A 15,777-nucleotide genomic window follows, 5' to 3' on the forward strand; every position below is an offset into this window, starting at 1 on the left:
ACTGTAGCTGGCAAGCACCAGGCAAGTTCTGAAGATTAGCTATGTCACCACCAGCAAGAAAAGGATTCTTCCTCTGAGTTTGTTTTCTCCAATCTGAAGAAATGATGGAACCCGCTCCACCTGTCTCTTAAGATTGTTGGGAAGATCTAATGAGACAGTACAAATGGGAGAAGACAGTCCCATAGAAAAAATAACATGCTTGGACTTCAGACAAAGTGCAAACCTCTTTAAGCCTCATTTTTCTTCAACTAAACTGCAGGTCGTAATACCTTTATCTCATATGGTCTTTAATACTGACAATTAAAAACAAAAGAGCTAATAAATGTGAAAACAAAAATGTTAAAACACTTAGACCAGATCCAAGATGGCGGCCAGCAGGAGGCTGATGAAGGAGCTTGAAGAAATCCGCAAATGTGGAATGAAAAACTTCCGTAACATCCAGGTTGATGAAGCTAATTTATTGACTTGGCAAGGGCTTATTGTTCCTGACAACCCTCCATATGATAAGGGGGCCTTCAGAATCGAAATCAACTTTCCAGCAGAGTACCCATTCAAACCACCAAAGATCACATTTAAAACAAAGATCTATCACCCAAACATCGATGAAAAGGGGCAGGTCTGTCTGCCAGTAATTAGTGCTGAAAACTGGAAGCCAGCAACCAAAACCGACCAAGTAATCCAGTCCCTCATAGCACTGGTGAAGGACCCCCAGCCCGAGCACCCACTTCGGGCTGACCTAGCTGAAGAATACTCTAAGGACCGTAAAAAATTCTGTAAGAACGCTGAATAGTTTACAAAGAAATACAGGGAGAAGCGACCTGTGGACTAAACTCTGCCGTGACCGATTCCAGAGAGTGTGAGCGGAGACCCTGTACAGCACATTCAGACACCCCGCAAAGCAGGACTCTGTGGAAAACTGACACGTGCCGCCGCCTGGCGTTTGCTTGTGGCAGTTACTAACTTTCTACAGTTTTCTTAATCAAAAGTGGTCTAGGTAACCTGTAAAGAAAGGATTAAAAATTTAAGATGTTCTAAAAAAAAAAAATGTTAAAACACTTGAAAGGTCTGAGCTATTAACAATATAAAAATTTTACTAGAGCATTCTTGAAGTAAACTGAAAAATGTCAACTCAAATGGTATTATAGCATGGAAAAATACATATTATGTCAGAATTATCAGATTTATGGAACTAGGGCTCCACCATTTTGTTAGAATGAATCTGAGAAGGAGTATTACAATGTGTATGTCTACTGCTCATGTTGACTAAAGCTGAAGCACGTTTGTCCTGCCAGTTCTCCTGAGGCTGAAAGAGAATTAGTAGGCTAATAAGTACCATACAAAGGTCACAAACTCAAATGCCTAAAGGGAGGATAACCAGAAAACATCAAAGAGCAACTCAACTTTTTAATCTTTGTGTAAGAAAAAGGAAGAGCACAGTTGTGATGATGAATGCCAACTGAATCTGGTCTCAGTATTAAGGATGAAGAGGTAATTGCAACCAACTGATGCACGAGGTCCCATGGTTGGGGGGGCGGGGGCACTTGCTACTCTAGCCGAATGCCGTATAAGAATAAGGGCCCCTGGGGCGCCTGGGTGGCTCAGTGGGTTAAAGCCTCTGCCTTCGGCTCAGGTCATGGTCTCAGGATCCTGGGATGGAGCCCCACATCAGGCTCTCTGCTCAGCAGGGAGCCTGCTTCTTCCCTCTCTCTCTGCCTACTTGTGATCTCTGTCAAATAAATAAATAAAATCTTTAAAAAAAAAAAAAAAAAAAAAAAAAAGAACAGCCCCAGTGTGGCCAGATGTTATGTGTTTCAAGCAGCTGCAAATTGAGGTTTTTAAGTGAAATGTCTCATTCTGCAAAACAGTGACTGATAAAAACCCATTTTGATACTGTGTAAGCCAATTAAGAGAATGTGGTCAGATGCAGTGGATACTCTGCAGCCTCTAATGAAGACGGTAAATTCAGGAGGGGAGGGAACCCTGTGCACTCTGCTTCCTCTAGCACGTAGCATACTGTTTTACACACTGTAAGTACTTGATAAATACTTTTTGAACAACTGATAAAGCAACAGATTTCAGCAGATCACAGAAAACACCAAGTGACAAAGAAACAGCCAACGAACAGAGAAAATGTCCCAAACCTGGGGGTGGTTGTTTCAGTGACCTGGGCACTTTGCAGACTGATGACTATTCAGATAAGCTCAGACCTGTTTTCTGTTATGTGTACTGATTTTTTTACCGACAAGGTTATCAGGCAATCAACCAGAAAGCACTGGACATATACTGAGTTTGCCAACAAATACTTATAGGTTGATTACTATGTACAGGTAAAGTATTGAAAGTTATGTATGCACAGGAAAGTTACTGAAAATGTCCAGTCTAGAAGCTCTGACAGTAACAGCTAGGAAACGATGGCAACAGAGACTTCTTTCTTGATTCCCTTTCACCTGACTACTAAATTACTAGAATAATGGTGACTAATTGCTGATCCTGGACAATCTAAATCTAGATTCATCTGAACCTCATGTAATGAAAGAAAGAGCAAAAATAAAAAGGCTTTTTAACAAATCTTCTAAGGACAGGGAAAATACACTCATTTGTAAGGCTTATTTCTTTTCAACAGGCCTGCTCAAAGTCTAGCAATTCTTAAGGTGTTCAGGCAATCAATCAGGAGTATTTGAATGACTCTCATGGGGTCAAGAGAACCAGGCTGCTTTGACACTGAGAAATCAAAAAAAGCCACCAAACTGGGCTAAAGACAGAACTCGCTCTGCACCCAAGAGGGAAGGAAGAAGAAGAGGGAAAAAGAGGGAAACTTCTTTCCTAACACCTTCAAACAAACAGGGTTTCGTGTGTACCAAATTAATGATCACCAGGCTCTTCTTTCTAGCAGAGAAAGAAGTAACACTATCATCTACATGTGTGGCAACAGATTCTACAACTGCTGACATTATGTAAGAGAGAAAGGTCATGAGCTATCTAAGTATTCACAGCAGTGTGAATGAAGGTAAACCAAGCTGAAGTACAGCAGTGTCAGAAAGAATGAAGGGAAGGAAGCCAACAAGGCATGGAGGGACAAGACAACTTTATAAAGCAGAAGTTCCTAGAACCAAAACCCGAAATTTTTAAATTCAGTATTCCAGAGAAAGGGAAGAAGAAAGGGCACTGCAGAAAACTAAATTAGTAATCTAGAAAAAATGTCATTTAAGTAACTCAGAACAAAACAAAAGAAAACTCCAAAAATTCATGAATGAAAACATAAGACACAGAGGACAAATTCAGCTCTAATACTGAAATTATAGAAACTAAAGAACAAGAAAAACACAGAAAAAGAAGTACTAATCAAAGAAATACTAGAAGAAAATAATCCTTGAGCTGACTGAAGACTCAAGTTTTAAACTGAAAGGGCTCATGAAGCTTTAAGCAGGATTAATCAGAGATAGGAGTAGGGTGGAAAAACACTAAAACAGACATATCCTGGGAAAAAACAAAATTCCAACCTTCAAAACATAAAATCGACCTGTACGCTTCCAAAATGTAAAGAACAAGCAACTTAAAATGAAAAATGATGAAACCTCGCCAGATTTCTCATGTACAATACTAGTAGTTAGATAACAGAACAATTTTATAGACTTAAAAAAAAAAAAAAAACCCAAACCTGAAGTAACAGTATCCTGTATTCTATACAAAGGTAAGCCAGAAACATCCAGGCATGCAACAGCTCATTAAGTATATAATACATGAAAGGCTGTCTAAGGAAATTATTCATGGAAATGCTTCTAACAAAAGAAAATGAGAAGAACAAAAATCTCAATAAACAGAAAAATGAAGAGTATAAAAAATCGTAGTGAGCAACTAAACATGTGCAAGTGAAACGTGAATAAATAATACTTTGACTAAAACGGTTATCATTATCATAACCACCGGTTTTTTATTTTGTTTTTGTTTTTTTAGAGTTTATTCATTTGTTTGACAGAGAGAGATCTCGTAGGCAGAGAGAGAGAGAAGCAGGATCCCCGCTATGCAGAGAGCCTGAAGCCAGGCTTGATCCCAGGACCCTGGGACCATGATCTAAGCCGAAGGCAGAGGCTTTAACCCACTAAGCCACCAAGGCGCCTCCCCCACCCCTTTTTTTAAAGAGTTTATTTATTTGAGAGAGATCACAAATAAGCATAACCATAGGTTTTTTAAATGAAAACAGTATTTCATCAATGCAAACTTAATGATGTAGAATATAAACTGTTTCATAACATCCCAGAGTTACAGATAGTAAGGGAAGGAGGTGGGAGAAAGAGCACAAAGAAAACCCTTAATTTTGGTGGAGTATGACAGAAAAATATGTTGAAAGATACACACTGAAGTAAGGTACTCGACACAGGAATAACAAGATGAATAGTAAAAGTTGTGGATTAATTCAGAGGGAAGAGAAAGCAACTTATCAATCCAGAGAAGCTGGAAAAGAACAAAGTAAAATAAAAACTACAAAATAAGTGACAGAACAACACGAAATTTGTCAGCTGTAATATAAAATATGTATACTGAATAGTGTAACAGATCATCATAGATCTACTACTCAGTCTCAGCAAATCAACTTATTTGCCATGAATTCAAACAAACAAACAAACAAACAACTTACAGGGAAGCACCTATCCTAGAGCACACACAAACATGTAACAGCTCGGGAGTGAAGATGAAAAAGAAAAGGAAAAAAACAATTTACAAAATGGAGTAAGAACATTCCAGAAAGCAGGAGCAGTGTTTATCTAGAAGCTTAAGAAAGAGCACACATTCCTGAAATCACAGGGGTAAAAGGAAGTCAGAAACAAGAAAAATAAATTGCAAAGAAAGAAAGTGTTAAAAACAAAGAGAAAAAATGGTATCTATTGAAAACAAAAGAGATCCAACTGCATATTACAGCCAAAGATGAAATAAAAGGGGCACCTGGGTAGCTCAGTGGGTTAAGCCTCTGCCTTCGGCTCAGGTCATGATCCCAGGGTCCTAAGATCAAGCCCCACATCGGCCTCTATGCTAGGCGGGGAGCCTGCTTCCTCCTCCCTCTCCCTCTCTCTCTCTGCCTGCTTCTCAAAATCTTTAAAAAACAAAAAGGAAAGAAAAGAAAGAAAATAGAACTGGAGCTGCATATTTGAAGCAGATAATGAGTCCCAGAAGAGAAACTAGCCCTGAAAACCCAAATCTATTTTAAAAAATATCCTACTGGTCTCAGACTTCTCCAAAGTAGCATTTTAACACTACAGGACTGGAAGAATGTTTATAATACCCTCCAGGAAAGAAAGTGTAACCCAAAGATTTCACACCTAAACAAGAAGTCTAGAAAACTTATCTCCCATGAGCCCTTCTTAAAGGATTTACGTGAGAATGAACTTCAGCTCATCAAGAGATGCCAAGGCAAAAGGACCCGTAGTGAGAACTGAATCCACTTCACTGTACAATCAAAATAAATGTGAGAATTACAATTAGATGATATATAAATTGAATACCTAAATAAAGGCAAAGAGCTAATTATTATCTTTAATAACTGGGTGTCAAAAAGTATCATTTAAAGCTGACAAAACAAGTAACAGAAGTATAAATATATTTAATATTACTAGATGTAAACAGATAATGTAATAACCAAAATCAGGATATAGAAGAAGGAAAGAAATTGGGGTGCCTGGGTGGCTCAGTTGTTGAATTCAAACAAACAAAAAGTGTCTGACTCTGACTCAGGTCATGATTTCAGGGTCCTGGGATCCAGCTTGACATGGGGCTCCCCACTCAGTGAAGAGTCTGTTTCTCCCTCTCCCTATGCCCCTCCCCCCCCGCTCATTCTCTCAAAATCTTAAAAAGGGGGGGATTTTATCATTTCATTCATCATTTCATATTTCATCATTGCTCAAACAAATTAATAGTGTGTAAAAATATGAGTATCAATGTTATTATATAGTTATAGTTACACTTATGAAATTAATCTCTAAAAAAAGAAATACAGTTCTTCCGAACTAAAGCAGAAATATGGAGCAAAGAAAAACTGGCTACTTGGTCAATATTTTTAAAAAGCTATAAAAACAAAAAGCAGAATACAAAACGCCAGAATTAAAACTAGCTTCATTACTAAATGTAAATGGGCTAATCCAACACAGCTTAAAAAAAGAAAAAGGAGGATTAGATTGGATCCCAAATAAAATTAACCCTGTATTGTACACAAGAACCATATCTGAAACAAAAGATGAAAGATGAAAATAAAAGGAAAACACTAATCAGGCAAATACAAACAAACAAAAAGAATTATACTCAGTATCATATGAGGTCATAGTGCAAAAAGCATTAAAGGAGACACAAGAGACACAGTACCCTTTAAACATTGAAAGATACAATTTGTACCTACGTTATAGTAATTATGTAGTAACAAAATCATAGCAACATTCTATAAAGTAAAGAAGTACAGGCAATACAAATAAAAACAGAAACATCAGCAGTAAACGTAAATTCACCTCAGTCCATGACAAATCAAGTGAGAAACAAGATGGATATGGAAGATCTTAAACTGAACATGAATATGGAAAATGTTCGCCAAAAATGACCACATATTAAACCACAAAGAAAAACTTAGTAGGGGCGCCTGGGTGGCTCAGTGGGTTAAGCCACTGCCTTCGGCTCGGGTCATGATCTCAGGGTCCTGGGATCGAGTCCCATCTCAGGCTCTCTGCTTGGCAAGGAGCCTGCTTCCTCCCCACTGCCTGCCTCTCTGCCTACTCATGATCTCTCTGTCAAATAAATAAATAAAATCTTTAAAAAAAAAAAAAAAAAAAGGAAAGGGAAGAAGGAAGAAAGGAAAGGAAAAAAGAAGGAAGAACGAAAGAAAACTAATTAATACCTCCCAGTAGACAAGGAAAAGCACATCTAAGGAAATCAGAAAAAGTAAGTATTTTTAAAAGCCGGAGAAATGAATTTTAGAATAGGAAAAAATGGTAGACCCAAAGGTATCTACGACCAATAATAAAAAGGGTGAAAGACAGCAAACACTGATACATTAAGTTAAGAAAAAATTGGGAAAATACCACATTTTGGCAGAAAATAAATCCTTAAGATACTTATTTGCTAACAACACACAGCAATGAAATATGTAATTTTCTACTTTAAAGAAGCAAAACAGACTGAAGGCAGAAATCCAAACAGATCAATTTCTATAGAAATCAGAGACAGCTGTCCTAGAGCGATCCTCAAAAAGCATGAGGCCCAGACACTTCCACAGAGAGTTATACCAAACCTTTGAAGTTCAGATGATTTGAATGCTATTTATACAGCTGCAGAGCATAGAAAAAGGAAATCTAAATGATTTCTTCTGAAGCAAGCATAACATTGATTCCAAGACTCAAAAAAGATTACCCCCACACCAGTCCAATCTCAGTTTTACAAAAATCCTAACTGAGATACTAGAAAATACACTCCAGCACTACACTGAAGGTAAAACTCCAAGTATTATCAGAAATAACAAATTCACATACATCATGGACCAAAGGGTTCCAGGACTGTATCCCACAGACCTACTCATACACATACAAAACACCGGAACAATTTAACATCCATCAATAAGGGACTGGTTCATCAACTGTGGCTCACCCACCTATAAAATATAAGGTAATTGTAAAGAACCATGAAATTCATTTGGAATAATTTCCAGGACATATTATGAATAAAAAACTTGAAGTTCAGAACCATCTAAAGCATGGTATCACCATATAAAAAGTGTGGGGGCAGATTATGTATATATATTTACGTAAGCATTAAGTATTTCTGGAACAGTAACAAGAACGGTAGGACTGGCTACCCCTGGAAAGGGTGACTGAGGGACTGAGGTGAGAGGGAGCCTTCACTTGATATTCTTTGTGCCTCTTTGCTTTGGGATCACGGCAAACATGTTATTCAAACACAAAATTAAAAACAGTTAACACAAAAAAAGTGAGCTAAAAGTCAGCAGGTGAATGCAAACAAAAAGAAATTACTGGGAAACAATTCTCTATGGGTCTCTCATGTCTCAGCATGTCTCAGGCTCTCTTTTCAGTGATTTTTGTAGAGCAAACAGCCTCAGAAGATGGAGACAGTGTCCTCTGGAGCCAAGGGCAGACGGCTTACTTCCCAGGATGAAAGATTCAGGTTCCCTACCTAAGCTCAGGTCTCCTCTTCTGCAGTACAACTTACTGAGTGTGCAGATACCACCCAGTCCTTCTCACAACACCCTGTAGAGGTGATAGAGGAAGGAGCACAAGAAAATGCTGATTAGTCTGACTATTGCTATTAAGTAGTAACATCAGAAGTCCTTTGTTTGATTCTGGTTTCTTCCAGAATCCATCAAACTGGCAAGCTAACTTGTCAGGTTTCAGGAAGGCTAAAACCTCAGGCCCTTCAGTTTTTAATAAGCATTAGTCAAAATAATATTAGATGAAACAGACTATTACTAGGTAAAGCAAAAGAGAGAAGCATATAATATAAAAACATTCAATACAAAAGAAAAATCATAAATATCTGTGTAAATAACATAGCTATGAAATACATAAAGCCAGGGGAAAATGTGCTGCAAGGCAAGTATCACCAAAACAAATTTAAGAGACTTTAAAAAGAAAAAATTGATAAAATTACAGCCATAGAGGGGATACTGTAAAAAACTCCTTTCTAAATCTGTCAGACTATGTAGACCAGACATAAGCAAGGATACAGACTATTTCAACAATGTAATCAGACTCAATTTACTAGATATATATAGATACACAGATTATGTATTTAAAAAAATAAGTAAATCTAGTATCACCATCAGAAATGACTTTTCATTACACATCTCTCCCCCCCAAAAAAATATATCTTTGAAATGCAGAAGCCTTTTTTCTAGCTAACCCCTGAATCACACAGATTAAAAACTGAAAAGTTATCTAGTAAATAACAAGACCGTTTGATATTAAAATCCCAGATAGAGTAACTAAAGCTCTTACAAGAAAAGTACTTCTATTTCTAACATAGTTTTACTATTAAAATGGGAAGACTGAAAAAGGGGCACCTAGCTGGCTCAGTTAAGAAAGAGTCTGCCTTCAGGGTGCCTGGGTGGCTCAGTGGATTAAGCCGCTGCCTTTCGCTCGGGTCATGATCTCGGGGTCCTGGGATCTAGTCCCACGTCAGGCTCTCTTCTCAGCAGGGAGCCTGATTCCTCCTCTCTCTCCCTGCCTGCCTCTCTGCCTACTTGTGATCTCTCTCTGCCAAATAAATAAATAAAATCTTTAAAAAAAAAAAAAAGAGAGTCTGCCTTCAGCTCAGATTTTGATCTCAGGGTCCTGGTGGGATCAAGCCCTCCATCTCTGCGCTCTCACTCTCTCAAATAAACAAAAATAAATCTTTAAAAAAAAAAAAAAACCTGAAAAAAGAGCTTTAAATTGTACTTAGTAATAATAAGTTAGTAGCTTTATTTACAACTCTGAAACAGCTTCTTTGAAAATATCAATGAAATATATGCCCCTTTTAGCTAGCTAGTGTAAGGCAAAAAAGTACAAAACAAAATGTGTAACATTTGAACGAAACATCTTAATGAAAAAGGCAGTATAGCTAAAGACATTAAAAGATTAAAACAACTGTAAGCAAATGTTATATGCAATGCTATGACAATTAATTACAAAATCTAGAGGATAAGGTTTATTTTCTAGCAGAATGCAAATTCTCAAAACCAACTCAGGAGTAGGAAAATCTGAACACACTAATGATCACGAAAGTCAGAAAGACTGCTATTGATGTACCTTTAAAAGGTAGATGGTTTTATAGGTGAACTCTATCTGATCTGAGAAGAACAGTACTTTCTAGGTTAAATTATCCCATAGCAAAGATGGAGAGGAGCATTCCCATTCATTTTTGCCAGCATAATTTTTGTCTAACGTTAAGTTTGGTATCAATGTTTTAATAGAGCAGTAATACACAGTCAAACGGAGTTCAATCCAGTCACATTAGAAATCAAGCAAACTCAACTAAGACATTACAAAATCAACATAATTTATCAACAAATAAAAAAGGGAAGAACGTTGGGATGCTTGGGTGGCTCAGTTGGTTAAACAACTGCCTTCAGCTCAGGTCATGATCCTGGAGTGCCAGGATCAAGTCCCAGGTCAGCTCCCTGCTCAACAAGGAGTCTGTTCTCCCTCCGACCCTACCCCCTCTCATGCTCTCTCTCAAATACATACATAATATCTTTGGGGGGGGCATTTAATAAAATTTAAGCTATTCTTTGCCTAAAGCAAAAAAGAAAAATGACATGTATTCAATAAATATAATTAACCGTAACTCAAAGCAAGCATCCATTAAGCAGTGAAACACTAAAGACAATGAACAAGACAGGCTGCCCACTGCACCATTATTATCTACATCATTTTTAAGCTTCAAACTACTGCAGTAAGACAAAAACAAAATGTATATAAAACTTAGAAACACCTTCATTGGCAGATGAGAGTTACAGGTCTAGAAAATCTAAGGATTCACCTATAACCAACAGCTTCTCTTTTTATCAGCAAAACCAGTTTGAAATTCAAATGGTAAAAACAAATGCTACTCGTAACAGTAACAAAACTATAAAATACTAGATATAAACTTAAGTTTAACACTAAATATATAGGTTCTCAATGAACCAAAACAAATGTAGAGACAAACCATGTTTGTCTAAATATATAGGTTAACACTAAATATATAGGTTCTCAATGAACCAAAACAAATGTAGAGACAAACCATGTTTCCTTGACAGGTAAACTGAAAATTTAGAATAGCACTGAGCAAGGACAGTGTGTACACCTGAAACTTATATAATGTTATGTACCAAGTTTACCTTAATTTGAAAAAAGACAGCATACATCTTTCTTACCAATTTAATAGAGGGTAACACAGGTAGTCCAGTTGAGTAAACTATCTATTCAACTTTTCTGTACTCTGTATGTAATAACCATAAAATGTCTAAGTTAGAAAATAAGACTTCATGATAGAAGCCCTCACTTTGAGAATTCCACAATACAAAACCCAAAATAATACAAAGATTAACTCACATCTTCCCCCTAAAAATGATAAAGTCTTGTGTTGCTGGGCGTACAATAATAGCACTCATTCCTCTAAATCCTTCTCATGCACACTACGATGTTTCTAATAAACTAAGATCTTAAAAAAAAAAAAAAAAAGATCATGTCCTTCCAACTACAGTTATGTGCCACATACAGTATGTTCAGATGTATTCTGGGAGTACTTATAATCAGAGAGCATATATGGCACACAGGATTTTGGAAGAAAATTCTTTTATATCACATTTGTGAATGTGGAAATTTAATTTTTTTTTAAACTAAAGAAATGTATGGTTTGCATCTTAGGATTAAGTCTCCAGGTTAAACTTTTCCTATTCTGTATTCATTTACTGACTGACTGATGGACTCAGATATATTTAACTTAAACTTTTGGTTCTAACTCAGTATACCAATTTTGTTGCTCAAATTGTTCATTGGGAGCTCTCTCAGACTGGTTCCATGTCCCTCTGACACCACCTTACTTTGAATTCCAAACACTTCCTAGCTTTCAGACAACACAAAAATCTCCAGGTTCCTCTTTATTTTCTCTGCTCCAGCCCTAGGAACAGCCGCTTTGCCAATCTGGTTCTTTTTACTTGAGATTTATTTTTAAATATTTAGAAATCAAGATCTAGGTGTTGGGTGTCAAAGATTTTTTAGTTATAGAAAAAGTTGCTCGTGGGGTACCTGGGTGGCTCAGTGGGTTAAGTCTCTGCCTTAGGCTCAGGTCATGATGGCAGGGTCCTGGGATGGAGCCCTGCATGGGGCCCCTTGCTCAGCAGGGAGCCTGCTTTTCCCCCCTCTCCCTCTGCCTGCCTCTCTGCCTACTTGCGCTGTCAAAGAAATAAAATCTTTAAAAAAAAAAAAAAAGTTTACTGGCACCAAAAAGCATTATAAGGAAAGGCCTAAGACTGAGGTAAACACCAAGGAATAGAGTTCAAAGAGATTAAGGTAAGAGAACACCCAAATAACAGTAATCTAGCAGGTGCTGAAAGGTCAAGAAGCCTGGAGACCCCAAATCAGTCTAGCAGAAAATGGAAGAAAACAAGCAAATCATAAATCTTATGATTATTTGGATGGCAAAGGAGGGCTATCTAGAATATATTCTTTACAGCTTTTACTGTTATATTACCTTACTTCACTTAAAATGTTAAGAGTTAATTACAATCCTCCCCAAAATACAGCACCACTGTGCTAATACTGCCTTCCCTGAAACCAAACCATTCAGTGGCTGGGGAGATACTATTCAAGGCCATCTCTGAGGCAAATCTAGGGCAGTATTTTGAATTATCAGGGCTACTGTGGCTTAAACAGGGGGAGAATAAGCACTAATATTATATATATATATATATATATATATATATATATATATATATATATAAAATTCAAGTAATAAATGGTTATGGGGCTCAGCTGTTAAGGGTCTGCCTTCGGCTCAGGTCATGATCCGACTGTCCTGGGATGGAGCCCCACATCGGGCTCCCTGCTGGGCAGAAAGCCTGCTTCTCCTTCTCCCATTCCCCCTGCTTGTGTTCCTGCTCTCACAGTCTGTCTCAAGTAAATAAATCTTTAAAAAAAAAAAAAGTAATTAATGGTCACTGAGAAAATATTTACAAGCATTGCTTTAACAGTACCCCCCCACCCCAAAATCCTTCTTGAATTCAACAAAATATCCAGTGTCTATGCAAAAATCCTTACTCCTTCTTTGTGGGGGGGTGGGGGGGGTGGGCGGGACACTGGCGGGAGCAGATCACATTTTGTAATTTTCACAGCCTACAAAGATTCAACATCCCTGGCTTTTTGTTTAGAAGATACAGGTTCTCAACTATCTCTTGACCCCAAACTGAGGCACTTCTACTGCTAACCCTCACACCTGAAAGGCCTTGTTGGAGAACCTTACCATAACTGCAAGTTGTCTCACTAGCTAGACCCAGGCAATCTGGAGGTTCCTCATCCCCTCCTCTGTCCTTAAAATGTGCATTCCGCTTCCCTTCCCCACTCCCAGAAACTGCCTCAAGGATACAGCCTTGAGACAGTTATGTGGTATTGAGAGCGTTTGGACAGTATATGCGACTAATCCTAGTTAGGGCCTCTCTAAGATTTGGCAGGCAGAGATCCACTCGCACTGCTGCTGCCCAAGACAAACCCCCTGCTTACTAAAACTGTCCCCTAGTGGGATGCCTGGCTGGCTCAATCAGAGGCATGTGCTACTCTTAATCTTGGGGTTGTGAGTTCAAACCCCATTTTGGTGGAGATTACTTAAATATTTTTAAAAAACAAAACTGTCATCTACCAATTTGAACTAGTCTATCTCTTTATTTGGTCTCTGGCCTCTGCCTGGTCTCTTCCTGCCCTCTGCATAGTGGAGCAGCTTCCTAACACAGCTGGGAAACTCTGGGGAGCTCTGGAACCAACACTGCTCCCTCCCCTTTCTAGCATTCACTAAGCCCAACTCCTCCTATCTCTGTACTGTCTCTGACATGGCTCTCTTTCTCCTCCCTGTGCTCCATCTAACACTTCCACAGCAAGTGCCACACCATTCTCTAAATGGTCTTTAGAGAAATTGTTTTCTTTATAAACATTTCTGCATATGAAAGATCCAAGTTCAAAATAATTTAAATAGATCATCTTTTACTATGCACTTTTCTATACAGAGAAAATATTTTGTGAAACTGTTGACAGACATGAGCTGAGCCCTAGCTTGGTTTTATAGAGGGAAAACATAAAAAAATAAGAGAACTTTGGAAATGCACTTTATTCATATTTGTATTGGAATTCCTTGAAAATAAGACTGTCAATACCACACATCTTAACCAAAACAAGAACAGCAACCAGTACAAAACCTTTCTTCATTTGGTCTTCTTAGGATCTCTGATGTGTTTCTTCGGATTTCTTAAAATCAGCAAAGCTCAACTTGAATGTTAGAATAATTTTTTTTTTAATCAACATTATGAAAGTGAAGCAACGATAAGGAGAACACAGAAGAGGCAGAGCTGACAAATGCTATGAAAGATCTATGAAATGAGACAAATCAAGAATTGGTAAATAAAAAAATGTCCTCATCCTGAAATTTTATTGATGAAATTAGAAATGGAATCTAAAACCTACCTCATGCTTTAGAAATCTACCAGAACTTCCTTCTCACTGAACTGTGTATTTTAGTTCAATTTCTAGTCTATGTATCTCATTTGAAAAGGATGCTCTAAGGAATGTATCTCCAGTGAAACAGTTATCCACATGTCGTCACTGTACTTTCTACAGTACTTCAATTTCTATAGGGAGATAAAAGGGTCTAGGCTTAGGGTACCTGGGTGGCTCACTGAGTTAAGCCTCTGCCTTCAGCTCAGGTCCCGATCTCAGGGTCCTGGGACCCAGCCATGCATTGGGCTCTCTGCTCAAAAAAAAAGGATCTAGGCTTCCACAGGATTAAGCAATCTGCCTGTCAAATTCAGACTTCAGATTTTAGATGTGGAGGCCACCAAGGTGCCCATAAAAAGCAGGAATTTTTTTTTCCATCAAACTGCAGCTTTAAATTGAGAGCAGAATCAGATTACCCTCCTACTGCCGCCCCCCCCCCCCCCCCCCCCCCGCTTTTCCATATCTTACACAATTCTGCTATGTAAAACATCTAATTTGGAATTAAGTAACTATGGGCATTTAAAATATCAAAGGAACTGCAGATTTGTTAGCATGTTAAAAATATGGCACCTACTATAGGTTTACCTCTTCAAGTCAAAGGTAGTATCTCTTAGTAAGAACAGGTCTTGTTTACTTAGCACTCGCTACCTACAAAGAACTATGCATGATTTCTCACTTGATTCTTATAGTCTATTAGAGGCACTCCTTCTAGTCCTATGTTTCTGGGAGAGAAAACCAAGACAAAGATGACACAGCTATTAAGTGGTAAAATAAGGATTTGATCTTAGCAAGCTGAATTCAAAGTTAGTACTTTGTTCAAGTCAGTTAGTACTTTGTAGTTCTTTAACAATGTTTTTTAATGCAAACTGGTACTGCTTTTGAGCATCTATGTATTAAAAATAGGGCAGTAAAATTGAATTTAATATCTTATAGGCATGAAACTTCTTAATGGCATACAATGGATAAGACTGTAACAATGTTTAAGTTTCTCACAGGACCATGCCCGATCCATTGCCTTTTTATAAACACACACTCAATTTTAAATTACTACACATATCAAAAAGCATTTTAGAAATGTTAACACAAGTGGAATAAGGCAGTATTTTTCAGGTTCTTTTTATTAGGTACTTGGTTTATGGTGTCTCCAGGTATGATTTTATTTTTATTTATACTGCTCAGCATCGTAATGCTCCTGTAAAATCGGAGAAACTCTTGTCTTTCAGCAATTCTATAAGATTCTCTGCCATTTCCTTTCAAACACTGTCTCTTGCCAGATCCATCTCCCATCATACATATGTCGTGCCTTTTGTCCCACAGTCTTTTAGTGAGCCTATCATCTGGCCTGTAAACTTCATAAATATTTCTCAGGATTTTTTTCCTCCCTCACTAGGTGGAACGAGATGGCTAGAGTGGGCTGGAGTTGAGTTTTTCCCTTCTCTGAGGTCAGTCAGGTTCTGGTTAACTAGTTTCTCTGAGGCAGGCCCTGTTAAGAAGAGTCCTCTGGTGTAATTCAAAATGGACCCCCTTCTCCTTCCTCTTACCATAGAACAGGAGGGGATTCTTCCCC

General features: G+C 37.9%; 2 protein-coding genes across 2 annotated transcripts in view; one reads left to right on the forward strand and one right to left on the reverse strand.

The window, feature by feature from the left end:
- ZNRF2 (zinc and ring finger 2) overlaps positions 1 to 15,777 on the reverse strand; it is a 96,435-nt gene that overhangs the window by 20,537 nt on the left and 60,121 nt on the right. The gene's annotated exons all lie outside the window — the stretch shown is intronic.
- LOC116569449 (ubiquitin-conjugating enzyme E2 L3-like) lies at positions 358 to 1,045 on the forward strand. The gene has a single exon (XM_032305736.1). The coding sequence runs from the start codon at positions 365 to 367 to the stop codon at positions 788 to 790; it is 426 nt and encodes a 141-aa protein (XP_032161627.1). The 5' UTR covers positions 358 to 364; the 3' UTR covers positions 791 to 1,045.

This window comes from Mustela erminea, chromosome 11, assembly GCF_009829155.1.
Source record: "Mustela erminea isolate mMusErm1 chromosome 11, mMusErm1.Pri, whole genome shotgun sequence".
NCBI classification, from domain to species: Eukaryota; Metazoa; Chordata; class Mammalia; order Carnivora; family Mustelidae; genus Mustela; species Mustela erminea.

What these genes read in the sequence shown, in the direction of transcription:
- LOC116569449 (XM_032305736.1), top strand. Translation starts at nt 365, where the DNA reads ATGGCGGCCAGCAGGAGGCTGATGAAGGAGCTTGAAGAAATCCGCAAA.